The 15,746-nt window shown below is 36.1% G+C and overlaps 1 protein-coding gene across 1 annotated transcript in view; it reads right to left on the minus strand.

Annotated features, from left to right (window-relative positions):
• Positions 1 to 15,746, minus strand: part of LOC150103097 (putative ATP-dependent RNA helicase TDRD12) — a 623,943-nt gene that overhangs the window by 587,166 nt on the left and 21,031 nt on the right. The window contains exon 2 of the mRNA XM_090397898.1: positions 13,435 to 13,521. Within this exon, the coding sequence (XP_090254024.1) occupies positions 13,435 to 13,515 (81 nt within the window). The 5' untranslated portion in view covers positions 13,516 to 13,521. The remainder of the gene's footprint in view (positions 1 to 13,434; positions 13,522 to 15,746) is intronic.

Below are 15,746 nucleotides of genomic sequence, written 5' to 3' on the forward strand. Positions count from 1 at the left end.
CAGAACCCCCATACCTTACATCAAAGGCATCTCTGAATGAGTGGCAAAAATTATGAAAAAGTACCAACTTACTGCCATCTTCAAACCTATTGACCAAATTCACAATCTGTTATCCTCTTCAAAAGGCAAACTCTCAACAATGATGCTACCTGGAGCACACAAAGTTCAAGTTTTTTTAACTTAATAATCGTGCAACTACATATATAGAGGGATTCAAATTTGGCACATGCACAAGTTCCTTATTTGTGTTCGTTTACAGTGATGATATCTTACAATACACAAGATGAAATATTTATAAAAAAAATAATTTTCTACAATGGCATATGTGTGACTATGTAATTATGGAAACTCCACAAGTCTTGCTATATAAGATGCACTTATCTATATATATATATAATGGAGAGGACTATTGGGTTTATGAATTTTAGATAACCAACATACATAGGGTGGGGGAACTAAAAGGTCTGAGTTCTTTAATTATTTCAAGGGACCGAGAGATGACCTTTTTCAGAAGTATTTTTAATTTTTTTTCTTATGAGAATTAGTGGAGTCATAATCTAGAAGTTTCTAAGTGGTGCAGCCTCTTAGTAACACATTCAGCTCTTGTAATTATTATACTTCAGTCTTTGCAGATTTTGAAATCAGCAGCAGATTTAAAAACTGACCAAGTCTTAATAAATATAGTTATATGAAACTTACCAAAATTTGGGAAACAGTAATTCTTAGACACCAAACAGTCAGTTAGCTAGTAACACTCAGAGGATGGCCCTCTTAAGACTTCAAGCATAACAGGGGTGTCCTCTAAGGGTGCTGCTACTTTTTGTGTGTTGCAACAATCTGTATATTGTATCCCAGATGATGCCTTTGTGACAGACAAAATACTGCAACTATTAATCCTGTGTTAAATTATTTCATTGAACCGCTCTCATTCCATCAAAAATGAGCTTTCACAACCACACGTAACTACTGGTATACATAAACATTATGAAAAAATAATACAGGATACAGCTCTCAACTAAAGTTAGCAATTTTTTAATTAATCTTACACATGAAATGCTGGAGAACTTATAGAACATTAATACTTAGAGTTAAAACTTGATTAAAAAAAAAAGAACGTACTGATTTTTTTTTAAATAGAAAGGGCACTAAGAGAAAACTAGGTGAAGAAGAGGCTGGTCCAGTGAATAGAGGAAGATAGAAATTTGTTTGACGGATCTGGCTTGTGGGACTATGAAAGCATGTTCACCAGCTCATTCATATTCTTTTTACAAGTGAGAAAGAAGAAATGACATGCAAGTTCAGTGAAAAAAAAAAAACTATCATGCTTTGTGCCTACATAGAATAGGCATAAAGAAAAAAAACAGACAAGGCATAAAGAAAAAAACAGACATCTATGGGATAACAGCTGGAATGACTTGGTAAAAAATAGTAATACCAAATTGTCTTCTGGACAGCAGAGAATTTTAAGGATATTTTTGGTGCACCACATAAAAAGTGGATATTTTACCCAGATTAGAGATTTCTAACATCTATAAATTAAAAATGCCAACAAATTATATTCTTAGTTTAATCCTTTATCCAAGTGTAAGCAACAAAGTTGCTGGACTGGTTGGCCGAGTGGTTAGCATATCCACTCTCCAGCCAAGCGGCTGCGGATTCGAGTCCCACTGTCAGCATGGATGTTTGTGATTGTCTGTGAAAGTACCAGTGGCTGTGGGACAGTGGATGACGTTTGCTGTAGATGATGAGGTTCTCTGTAGTTGGTGGAATGAGTGGAGATGCAGAGTTGTAGAATAGGTACCCTACCTCGACGAGCCTTTGGACTCCCTGGAGGTGTCACATAATAATAAGAAGAAGAATTTGTACATGAAGTATCTTCAGGACTGCTACTTGTATATAGAGGCTAATGATAAAAATTTTTTCACTTGGTTATACTATATTCTTATTATCTTTAATTTATAGAGGTGAATTACTTCAAATCAATTGCCTTAGTATCCCATAATGCAAAGCATACCCCTTTTTGAGTGTGTAAAAATGCTATGCATTATGGGAAGGGTCACTACCCAGACCGGCTTCAATCTTTATTGAGGTCTCATCAGTGGAAGCCAGACCTAAAAGATATACCAAGGTTGAAGTAATGCAAAGTCATATATTTCCTATATATTCCTAGTCATGAAATACTTCACATGCAAACTTTGTTTGCTTACACTTGGATAAAGGATTAAATCAAGAAAATAATTTCTTGGCATCTTTTAATTTATGATATAACCAAGTGAAAAAACTTCTCGACATCTATCTCTGTACCAGAGTAATTTAATAATAAGCCAATAATCATTTTCACTACTTATATACAGGAAATATATGACTTCTGCATTACTTCAACCCTGGTATCCCTTCTGGGTCTGGCTCTCGCTGATAATAGCTTGCTTCACAGGGAGTGGAGAGAGGTTTGTTCTGCTCGGTGGCTGGTTGTTGCACGTCACTGGATGGAGCCACAGCTGAGTTTCCTGTCCTGGAGCGATTCAGATAAGGTGTAATGAGTTTAGTAGTGATCCCTTAGGGTAACTCAGTGAGATTTGGAGTGAGTTTGTAGATCATGCAGTTTTTGGAGGTATCCTTGCATTTTAACATACCTCAAAAATCCCACTGAAGACTTTTTTTTTTGCCCTTAAACTCCAGCTTTCAGCCACATTTCTGAACTTCAGGTGGCTTGTCAGAGTTATCAAGTAGAATTAAAGTAGAAAAATCTTTTTGTTGAAAGTTCACAGTGCCATTGGTCTTGACTTCACATTTTCTACATCTAATGCTGCACTGTCCTTTGGGATGTAAAATTGGGGAAAATTCACTTTAAATAGTCGTAAAATTAGAGAGCATAAAATATAATCAACATAATCCAGAGCACCACACAGCGGTATATAGCTGAAGTTTTCCATGTTCCTGCTTATTTTCATAGTTTTGGTCTTTTTATTGCTGATTTTCATGCCAAATTTGTTACAGCTGTTATTCGATTTAGTTAGAGAACCCTAGAGACTTGCACTGGATGTGTTTAGGAATACAAGATCATCTGAATAAAGCAAAGAGCTAAGTTTGATATCTTTGATTCCAATATCAGGTTTAATGATACTTTCTTTCCTAATGAGATCCATACAGATGATGAATAAAGGTAGAAATACTATGCATCTTTGTCTTAACCCATGGTTCACCATCAATCCATCTTCCTGTATTTCCTTCAATTCTAACTGCTGATTTACAACTGAAATATAGACTATGTATTGCACTGTATAATATTCCATTTACACCATATAATTGTGGTGTTTTGAAAATCTTTTCTCTAGGCACCTTCTTGTATACTTTATTCAGATCTACAAAACTTCAGGACAGATCCTTGTCATATTCTCATGATTTTCCTCAACTATTTATCATAAATTATTTATCATCTTCATCAGAGGATATTATTATAAATCAGATGTCAAATTACCCTCCAGTTGGTGAGCATGACCATGAAGTGATTACCTGGGTGGTTTGCCAACCATATAAGGATTTCCATGAGGAAAGGTTATATATGGAACTACAAAGCTGGTGATTATGAAAAGCTCAGGAGACAGCTTGCAGGTATAGCAAGAATGAGGAGTTGGCTGAAAAAGAGATCAATGCTGCTTGGATGATATTCAAGAACCATCTAGTAGAAGCAATGTCTAAATGCAATCCAAGGGTGAGGTTAAAAAAAAGGTATGTGTGATATGGATGAAAGAAGAGAACATAAGGAATTGGTAATAATCGATTCCATGAGGATTACAAAGAACAGACAAGGAGGGTGACTTGCTTGGTAAGATTAGCAAAAGTGAAGTATGAACGGCAGTTAGATGCTCAAACCAAGATTGTCAATGCTTGGAGAAAATGATATAAGTACAACTGCTGCAGTGGATATAGCTGAGATATTTTATGAGCAATTCATAAAGGTTTTTCATTCTTGTAAATGTGACATCATGGACAGTGTGATTCAATGATAATGAGGGGGAGAGACCAACTGTAAGCGAGCAAGAGGTATATGGGAAATTGAGCAAACTTAATATTAATAAGGTTGTGGAACTTGATAATATATCACCATGTATTTTGAAGGAATGTGCCAGGGAGTTGGCATCTGCCTTGACATATTTGTTTAATATGAATCTTGCACTGCGTCAAGTTTCAAAGGAGTGGAAGGAAGGCAAGATTACCACTTCATAAGGGAAGTGACAGAACTCAAGCATCAAATTATAGGCCTATCTGTGTGTGTATCAGTTGTCATGGTTAAAGTGTTGGAGAGGCTCTGGTGAGAACCAGGATCTAGAAATGGGTTGACAACAGTGGTATTAACTTTAATGGAAAGCATGGATTTGCTAAAGAGAGGTCACATTTTAGTAATCTTACTTACTTATTACAATAAGATAACTTCATCAGACAAAAGGGATGGATACATAGGAGCATACTTAGATTTTGCAAAGGTTTTTGATAGATTACTGCATGATAAGTTGATAGTCAAACTAGAGTGGATGGGTTTGGATATTAGACTAGTGCACTGGATGATTGGAGACTGTCTATCTGATAGGTATCAGCAAGTTGTGTATGGGGTAGTAATATCCTGGAAGAGAAAGTCACTAGTGGTGTGCCTCAGGGGGTCTCTTTTAGGACCATTCCTGCTTAACCTGTGTGTTAATGATATTGGTGAAGATTTGGATGGGGATATTCAGTTGTTTGCAGATGATACAAAGTTGGGATGAACTGTGAGGAGTAGAGCAGATGTTGTGGCCTTACAAGAACACTTGAATAGACTGATGAGTGAATGGGTACAGGAGTGGGGATGCCAGTTCAATGTTGTGAAATGTAAGATTTTAAAATTCAGTAAACAAAGATGAGATGTAGAATTTACTCTTGGTGGTAATATATTGTTGGAGGTGGAGGAAATAAGAGATCTGTGGATGATGGTGGATAATCTAAAATTTAGAGGACACATTGCCAAAATTGTGAGGATAACACAAAGAATTCTGGCAATGATACAAAGGGCACTGACCTGGAGAAGAAAGGAAATTCTGGTTCCATTTTATTAGGCCATATACAGACCACTGTGCACAGATTTGTCACCTGGCTTTCTAAAATGGATGTAGAGATATTGGAAAGGGTCCAGAGGTGATTGACTAAAATAGTTTCCAGTCTCTGGAATGTTGAGTATGAAGAAAGGTTGAGAAGATGCAATTTGCAGAGTCTAGTGGATAGGAGGAATAAGGGTGATATGATAGACCTACAAGTTAGTAAGGGGTTGTTATAGGATCAATGTTGAAGAGGTTTTACAGAAAATGGTGGAGATCAGGGGAGAACCAGAGGTCATCCCTAGAAGCAGTTTAAGGAGGGTGTAGGCAGGGCAGTGAGAAGTCAGTTTTTTTTGCACAGAGAGTTGTGAATTATTAGAATGCATTGACTGAGAGCATAGCATCTACAGGGAATTTGAATGTGTTTAAGGCACAGTATAATGAGCAGTATGTATGACAAAAGGAACCTCCTACATGAGTCTGTGACTCCATGGGGTCTTAGGATAATAATAATAATTAAGGTAAAAAAAAAAACTAGTAAAAGATTTAAAGGTGGAAAGGCAGCTAGAATAGAGAATATTTGACCAGAAATGCTCAAATATCCTCTTATCAAATAAATTCAGAAGGCTGAACTCCAGATGATTGGAAGAAAGCTTTCATAGTTCTCATCTACAAAAAAAAAAAAAAAAAAGCAGAATAAAACTGAATGTAAGAATTACAAAAGAATTTCTCTAATAAGTGTTCTAGGTAAAATTTTTGTAAGCATACTTAACCCCTTAACGTACCAATTAAAAATCAGAAAGTGGTCATTTTTCTGCCAATTTTTTGGGTGAGGGTGATTTGCTGGATCAAATTCATCATTATTTGAAAAATAATGATGAATTTGTGCAAACGCAAACGAAATAGCCAATTTACGCCATTGGCAACTTTTCTCGGCTGAAAGGAAATAGGCACAAGATTGTCTAGCATCTATATTCAGCTGTATTTATATGTGAAACCAAAATTCAAAATCAATTTTGGTGCAATAAACAAAAGACGTGTCACAGACGTCTTTGTATGTTAAGGGGTTAAGAAAGAGACCAAGAAAAATTGTGGAAAAGAAACTTGAGCAAGTGGGTTTCATGCCAAACAGAGATTGTAAAGATAAAAGCACAAGGATCTGTACTTAAGTTTTGTAAATCCAGACAGAATACAAGGTGCCCAGAGGAAAAGCTTTTTCTAAATGCTACAGTTATGTGGTGTAAATGGGACATTATATCAAGCAACAGTCTATATTTGAGTTGTAAGTCGGTAGTTAGAATTGAAAGAAATACAGGAAGATAGTTTGTTGTAAAATCAGGTGTAAAACAAGGTTATACTACCTCCACTCTTGGATGGCATTATGAAAGAGAGTGGCATTAAATCTGATATTAGAATCAGAGATATCAAACCTGTTTTTATGCAGATATGTACTTATAAATAATACAGATATGTACTACATACTAAATAAATAAATATATATATATATATATATATATATATATATATATATATATATATCCACTGTAAGTTTCCAGGATTCTCTATAACCAAACTGAATATCAGCAATAAAAAGACCAGAAATATGAAAACTGCATATAAAAAGATTATTTTATTTTGTTAATTATATTTTATTTAGTATTATTTTTAGTTATTTTTATTATTTTTTTTTTCACCAGAAGTCAGGCTAGGGTAAATGATTAACAAAGCATTTAGGTTTATCTTACTTTTATATAGTGGCATGTAACTTGTGTCCTGTGCATACATATATTTTCCTGATGATGACCTCAATGCAGAGGTTGAAATGTTCAGTGTTATTTTTTTAATTATAAGCAATTACTCCAACATGGGTGTTTTTGTCTCCATAAATTCTTTGCTATGAACTCACTGTGACTAGCTATCATTGTAAGATAGTGGAGAAAATAGTAAATGCAAGACTTCTCTGGTAAAGCAACAAACTTCTTTCAAAAGTGCACACACACACACACAGCTTTTGTAGACACCATTCGGTGTTGGACCATTTAGTTCATTAAGAAACAAAAAAAACTCATAACAACATGAAGATGTGGCATATTAAAAGACCTCTTTAATCTTGGTCTGAGGGAGAACCTTCCTGTTTTAATTAAAAGTTTTTCAGTCTAACAGTCTTCCAAGTCCAAATGAGAAGCCCTTCATGGCAGCCATATAATCAAAAAAGGGTATTCCTCAAGGTTCTGTCTTAATGAGACACTCTTTGCTACCAAAGTTAATAACTGAACAACTTCCTTCCACAGTAGGAAATGCTCTTTATGTTGGTGACTTTACAATTTACTGTCAATGCTGTAATATGAGAATGAAAGGCAACTTCAGCAAGCAATCGATCATGTCTCTTCATGAACTCCTAGTAATGAGTTCAGGTTTTCAGCAGAAAAAAGTGTCTTATGTGCACTTCTGTGTATTCTTTACCCAGATCCTGAGTTAAGAATGGGAAAAGTATTATTCCAGTAGCACCAAAGGCCGAGAGTTCTTGGGACACTCATCTTTGACAGCACGCTTACATAATTTATACACATTTGTCAACTTAGGGGAAAAAAAACATTGAATATCCTTTGCAGAATGGAGTGTGGATCAATGCTCCACCTGTATCAAGGCTTGATTACAGATCCAAATTTACAGTTCTGCAAGAGAGAGGACACTGATGATTGGACTCTATCCATCATCATAGTATAAAAAAAAGCAAGAATAGCTACTGGTGCTTTTTACACATCATCTATTCAAAGTCTGTATGTTGAAGAAAATGAACTGGCTTCTGAATGAACTAGAAGAAAATTTCTTCTAGAACATCCATCTTGGGTTAATATCTTTTCTCTGAGCTGGGAAGCTCAATATCACGCACGACAGACTGTCATTCATCCTGTTGGTATGCGTGTTAAAGATATTATGCAAGCTACAGGCATGAATGGTGACAATATTATCAGTACCAAACATAACAGCATTCCTCCATGGCAGATTCACACACCACCCTGCAAATTCTCAATCTGCCAACTAAGGAAGTCTCGCACTCCATCATCTATGTCATGAAATTTTAATTCACACAGAGCAGAACACTGATTTCCTTCCCATCTATACTGATGATTCAAGATCTGAGATCTCTGTTGGTTGTGTTGCTATATTCTCTGACTTTATCATATCCAATCATATCCCACTTCAGCAATTATACAGCAAAATTGCATCTCAGCTTGCACTTGTGCATATAAAAGAAAACCACTACCAAAAATGTGTAATTTATACAACCTCATTGAGTTCTTTACAGATGATTTCATCTCATCTGTGTATAATCTACATCCAGTGCTTTGCAAGATGTTCTACAACTGTTGTACAAGTATATAACAGTTGTAGAAATTTAATATTTAGCAGCACTGGATTCCTAGCCACAATGGAATTAAGGGAAATGAGACTGCAGATGCAATTGCTAGATCAACTGGTACATTTTCCAGGCAGTGTTTATCAGTCCCACGTAAGACTAGAGACAGTTTATAAGATCAAGTCTAATAATGCAATAGTAGTCATCATGGAGGAAGCACTGACAAATAAATTGCATGAGATACTGGCCAAGTCAAAGTCAATGTAGAAACAGAAGAGTGGAAGTTGTTCTTGCTAGCCTCTGCATAGGTTACAGTCACCTTACACATTACTATTTACTGTAGAATGAGAATCCACATGTGTCAACAGTGCAACACGTCTCACCATTCCTTTCTCGAGTGGAGTGCAAGCACTTCACTCGAGAAAGGAATGAGTTTTTTACTAATCTGGCTGAGCCATATGCTCAGGCAGATCATATTAGACTCAGAGAGAGAGAGAGAGAGAGAGACTGCATGAAGTTTTTAACTTTTTAAAAAGAATTAATTTATACAAACACATCTGATTATAAATTTATTTATGTGTAGATACTGGTTATCTTAAGTTTTTAAAAAATTTGCATTTTGTATATGATATTTACTAATTTATTTCTTATCATTATTTATTACTACCATGAGTAGTGCTTATGGCCTTTGCTGTCCGTGTGCCAATAAACTCAACCAATCAGCTTTTCAGTTTTGGTCTATCTACTTTTTCTACTTTTTTTTAACATCATCATCAAATTCCTGACATTTATCCTCAAGAGATGTACAGGATATGATAGTACTACATGAAAAATTTACATCATTATAACTTCCCACCTACAATTTTCTGCCAAATCAATCTGTTACCTGTCAAAGCTACAACATTGTCAGATCTTATATTTATATATCTATCTTCTAAGGCACTTTTTATCATATCAATTCACCTATATCTTGGTCTTCCTCTGGGTCTTTTTCCTGCCAACCTGGCAGAAAACACTTGTTTGGCTAATCTTTCCTCGCCCATTCTGTTTAAGTGACCATACCACCTGAGATTAGCTCTGCTAATGCAATCCTGGATGCTGACAATGTCAAGTTCTTTCCTAATATCCTCGTTTTTAATGTGATATTGCCATTGATGCCATCAGTTCACGCCCCTAATCTTTCTCAGGACTCTCATATCTGCGGTCTCTAGTCTTTGGTCAAATGTTTTACTTCTGACCCAGCTCTCAGATCCATAAGTCAAAATTGGTTTGAACACTGTCTTGTATACAGCTAATTTAGTGTTTTGACTAATTTCTCTCTTATTCCATATAAATTTATTCGGTTGACTTCCTACCATACCAGCTTTGTTGATTCTGTTGTCTATTTCCATATTTAATTCACCATCTTCACTAAAAATCGTGCCTAAGTATCTGAAATGTTTTACTTGTTCTATATGTTCTCCATTCACAATGCAGCTGATATTTTCAATGCTTCTGCCTATTTTCATTGTCTTTGTCCTGTTATTGCTGACCTTCATACCATATCTATTCCAATAGCTACTCAATTTAGTCAGGGAATCTTGCAGACTGGTAGCGGATTTATTTAGAAGTATAACATCGTCCGCATAAAGCAAGGAGCTGACATGAACATCTCCAATTTTGATATCAGGTTTAATAAAACTTTCCATCATAATGTAATCCACATAGATAATGAATAACAGAGGGCATAACCTTCTTCTTAATTAGATAATGAATAACCTTCCTGATGACATTTCCTTCCAGCTCCAGATCTGTCTCCTGTCTGCCACCCACTGTGCAACACATATACTCTGTCTTACTTCTGCTCAGTCTCATACCTCTCTCATCTAGTACTTTTCTCCATCTTTCCAGTTTAGTTCCCGCTTCTTCTCTTGAATCTGCACACAGCAAGATGTCATCTGCATACAACATTGTCCAGGGCGCATCTTCTCTCACCTCCTCTGTTACCACCTCCATCACAATATTAAACAGAAATGGACTTAATGCTGACCCTTGATGCAAGCCAACTGTTACTTGAAAACTTTCTGTCTGTCCCGGCAGGTCCAAACACTTGTCTTCACATTTCTGTACATTTCCCGCACCCACCTGACATATTGCTCCAGAACCTTCTTCTCCCTCAGACACCTCCTGACTTCTTGCCTTGGCACTCTATCGTATGCTTTCTCTAGATCAATAAATGCAAGATGTTGCTCCCTTTGTTTCTCTCGATACTTTTCCATCATCTGCCGTAACCCAAAGATAGCATCTGTTGTGGATCTACCAGACATGAAGCCAAATTGTTCCTTTGCAATCTCCACCTCCTTCCTCAATCTTCCATCAAGAACCCTTTCTAGGATTTTCATTGTGTGGGACATCAACTTTATTCCTCTGTAATTTTTACAGTCTTGTGCATCCCCTTTACCCTTGTAGATGGGGACAAGAGTACTCTCCCTCCATTCCTCGGGTATATTTTCCTGTTGGTAAACTTTCATGAACAGGTCCCACAGGAGGTCAATTCCCTCTTCCCCCATTGCCTTCCATGCCTCCACTGGAATTCTGTCGGGGCCCACCGATTTTCCATTCCTCATCCTCTTCATGGCTTCCGTCACTTCCACTCTACTGATGTTCTGCACCATCCCCTCAGAAGGCTGCCCATCTTCTCTGTGAATGCTTGCATTTTCCTCATTCAAAATTCCCTCAGAGTATATTTTCCATCTGTTTCTTATGTCCACATCCCTCCATAATACTCTTCCTTCAGCGTCTTTGATCTGCTTCATGTAAGATGTCCTTTGTTGCTTTATTTCTACATTTTGCTAGTTGGTAAATTTTTCTCTGTCCTTCCTTTGTTTCTAATTGATCATACAGATCTTGATATGCCATGGCCTTCGCCTGTGCCACAACTCTCTTGGCTTCTTGCTTTCTCTCTCTGTACACCTCTCTGTCCTCTTCCACTCTTGACTCATCCCACTTCTGCTTTGCCTTCCTCTTAGCTGTCACTACCACTTGTACATTATTATTCCACCACCAACCCTCCTTCTGCTCTCTAATCTTTCCAGATGTCTCACCAAGCACCTCAATTGCACAGCTCAGGATTACTTTTGAATTATGTTTCCACCAATCTTGTACACTTTCCAGTCCACCCGAAATCCTCTCTAACACCCTCTTCCTAAAACGATTCCTCACACTCTCCTCTTTTAAGTGAAACCACTTAATTGTCTTCATCCCATGGCATCCAGAGAATCTTATCTTCGATCTTATTTTAAAGTCTGTGCACAGCAGTCAGTGTTGCTGTGCTATTTGATCTGTTGGAATTACTTTACAATTTGTCACAATCTTAAGATGTTTTCTTCTAGTCAAAATGTAGTCTATTTGTGAATTGTTGTTACCACTCCTAAATGTTATCAAACGTTCTTCCCTCTTGTAGAAAAACGAGTTCACAATTGCCAGATCAAACGCTACTGCTAAGTCCACAACCCTCTCTCTCCTTCCTGGTTCATCATTCCCACTCCGTGGCCACCATGCACCCTTTCACAGTCTCTATTCGGTCTCCTTATGTGTCCGTTCAAGTCTCCTCTGACAATCACCATCTCATTTTCTTCCAGTTCCCTCATTTCTTCATCTAACACGTTCCAGAACTCATCTTTTTCCTGTGCTGTACAACCAACTTGCGGGGCATATACACATAACATGACCACCCGCTCTTCTCCAAGGCTCAATTTCATTCGCATGATCCTGTTGTTCCTTCTACCCACTTCCAGTACTTCGCCCTTCATTCTGCCACACACCACAATTCCTACACCATTTCTTCCCTCATTATTCGTTCCAGAGTAGAACAATTTATATCCATTATTATCCATTATTTACATCTTCACAACTAGGCTACTTGTTGTATATAGAGGCTGTTGACTTCATATCAACTGCCTTAGGATTCCATAATGCAAAGCACACTTCCTTTCAGAAGTGTGTATTACTATGCATTATAGGGAGGGGTAGGGGGGGGGAACTACTCAGACCAGTTTTGAACTTTATTGAGGTCTCTCAGTGGGAACTAGATCCAGGAAGGCAACACTGAGGTGAAATCAATACAGAAGCCACATATTTTCCATATACGAGTAGAAAATAGTCTATCACTATATTTTTAAAATACTCTGGATCAGAAAGTTTTCTGCTTGGTAATCAAGTAAATTAGATTTCGAAAATTTAGCATATTAGTAAATTTACTTAATTTATTTATAACTTACTTAAATTTCCAAGCAAAAAAACTTTTTATAACTATCTCTCTGATCTTAAAAATATAGTAATAGAATTTAAAGTATTTTAAAAATATGGTCATATATTTTTCTACTTGTATATGTGAAATATATGATTTCTGTATTAATTTGACCTCAATAAGGACAAAATAGTATGGGATTGAGAATTCACTCAAGATTAATAAATAAAAATAACCATTACTATTTACAATTACGCATGGGAAATTAGGAGATGTGATATTGGAAAAAAAATTTCGTGGATGAGAGAATAACAGGCTCTGTTGCAAAACCCTTGAGATTATGTTTCCGCAGAGCTTTATCTCTCAAGAACATTATGGAGAATAAAATCCTTAAATGGTATAACATACTCCTGCAGTACTGTTAGGGTGCACTTCACTATTCAGAACATCCCTGATTAGTCTTTAATATTATTGAAACTGCAATTTCATTATTTGTAATTGTTAACTTTTATAAATTTTACAACTGCACAGCTGCTCCTGAGAAGCCAATCCTCCTCCCTCACTTTCTACAAAAAAAGAAAATAATAATAAATTCACCTAATAAAAACTTTTCATTAACCTATCTGCCAAATGAAACTTCAAGAAAGGCACACTATATTTTAAGGAAAATGTAACATGTAAAATAATTTATTAAAAAAGTGTACAATTTAAAATGTTTAATAAATACTATATAATACAGATCTAAATAATACTAATATACTGTGCAACAAAAAATTTACCTTAAGTATTGTTACATTAATATCCTTTCTGGCAAGAAATTCCTGAGCAACTTGAGATGTACCTAATTCCATACCTGACATGAAGAGCTAGAATTAAAATGACAGAATTAATAAACTTTTCATATCCGTTAACCCAACACATACACATAAATGCAATATATATATATATATATATATATAAACATAAGATCAAGAAGCAATACCATGAGGAGACAGAGGTTGGATAATCCAAGGGGAAGAAATGAAACGCATGCACACGTACACATATACTGAAACAAAAGTCTCACAAAACAGGTCCTAACTATATATAATAAAGCAAAAACAAAAAGTAACAAAGTTAATATCAATCATGAATTTTATTAATTTAAATACAACAAAAATAATAATAATAATAAAACACAAAAATTAGCAAATACGTTATTTAATGCTTGCACCTTAAAACCTAGAAGGATTCATTTATATTCACAGGAATAAATAGAGTTGTGCTCACTATGCCTATTCTTTCTGAAAGAATATGAAAATGTCCTTGTATAGTGATAAATATCTCCTCCCCAACAGACACTGTACTGCAAATTGCAAAAGAAAACAAGTAGCTTTACTGTACCACTAAATATAGTACAGAAACAATTAGTCTGCATACTATGTATAGCAACAATTGATGGAAGTTGGAGATATCTGAGATGAAAGGTTGGTCGATTGGTAAAGCCTCTGCTACTAATGGCTCACACAGAGAGTTAAGCAAGTTTGAGTGCAGTTAGTAATTGAAAGGGGCTCAATCGTTCGATGCTGTTGGCACACTCTCCCTCGATTAGTCTTTGAACTCCCTGCAGGTGTTACATAATAATAATAAAACGATCCAACTCCACATAATGATAAACAATTCCTCTCATGCTGTACATTATCACTGAGAAAATATTAATTTTTACAATTAAAATTTAATTAAAAAACATTCAAACTAGCATGCTATATACATTTAAAACTTTTTAGAAAGGTGTCTCAACATGGAAAGGCCATATTATACAGTCAAAATTATAGAGTTTTTCTCTTGAAGGAAACCCAGGATGTGACACTGTCCGACATGAACATATTATGAGGTGCTGCCCAAAAGTTTGGTTAATTTGACTATAAAAAAAAATTCTAGTTTCCACTGCTTCCTGAAAGTCCTCGAATTGTGACTTTGAGCACCTTTTCCAATTCTGCCTAGATCTCCTCAATGATAGATAAATAATTCCCTTTTATCTGGAATTTCGAGAACAGGAGAAAGTTCACAGGGGCAAAGTCAGGAGAACAGAGAGAATGGGGGAATGACTGTTGTATTTTTGGAAGCCAGGAACTGTCAAACAATGAGTGATGTGTTGTCATGGTGGACCGTACAACAGTCTTACACTCTCACAAACATTATAATAGTTCACCTACGATCTGCAGGTGTTGCTTAGTATACTTTTACAATGTTTTTGGTGTTGTCATGAAAACATTGCAATAGTCATTCAGAACACTCATCATCATTAACAGAGGTTCATCCATCCTTGATTTGTACCACAAAAGTTTGGTTTGGGCTTATAGCATTATCACCAAATGCTTCATTAAATCTCTGACAGCAAAAACTCATTGAATGAGTTTCTGAGCTTTTTTTTTTTTTTTTTAGAATTGAAGTAAAATTTGATGCAGATTTTTTGCTCCTTAAAATTCACCATTTCAGTTGTGGAAGAAAATCGCTGAACCCCTAAAACATGATGCTATAAAAACAGAAGTAACCCAAGAACACGGCCTCTCAGCTTGTTGGCTATTGACATACTGATCCACAAAGGGTACTGCTTTCCCCCCTCCCTTCAGAAGAAGAAGAAGAAAGTCATATAACAACTGGTTCATGTGCTATTCAAATTCTCTAAAGTTTTGAGCAGCACCTCATAAAGCTACAAAATCTATGAGATACATGCTTATATTTTCTGTAATATTTTAAAAAAATGTTGGTCATGACCCACTAAAGGGTCGTGAAACAGTTTGAAAAACACTGATAAAGACCAACTATGTGAAATGCCTTCCCCAACTAGGAAACATGAAATGACCAGTGTGCTCTACACAAAGGATGTAATGACTTCCATCCATATGTTCAATGGGCATCCACAGATGCCATATGGTCACTCCGATGTTTGGTGATGTGCCACACCGGGCCTCACCATGTAGTCCATGTAGTCCTCTTGTATGTTTTGCTGGAAGCTTCAACTCTTTGAAAATCAGTAACTCCACACACTATCCATCCATCTCATTCATGGTCTACTCGCTTCCTCTTTTTCCAGGAACTTTACCTTCTA

Source organism: Typopeltis vanoorti, chromosome 9, assembly GCF_054136105.1.
Source record: "Typopeltis vanoorti isolate ZY-2024b chromosome 9, IOZ_Tvanoo_1.0, whole genome shotgun sequence".
Taxonomy (NCBI): domain Eukaryota; kingdom Metazoa; phylum Arthropoda; class Arachnida; order Uropygi; family Thelyphonidae; genus Typopeltis; species Typopeltis vanoorti.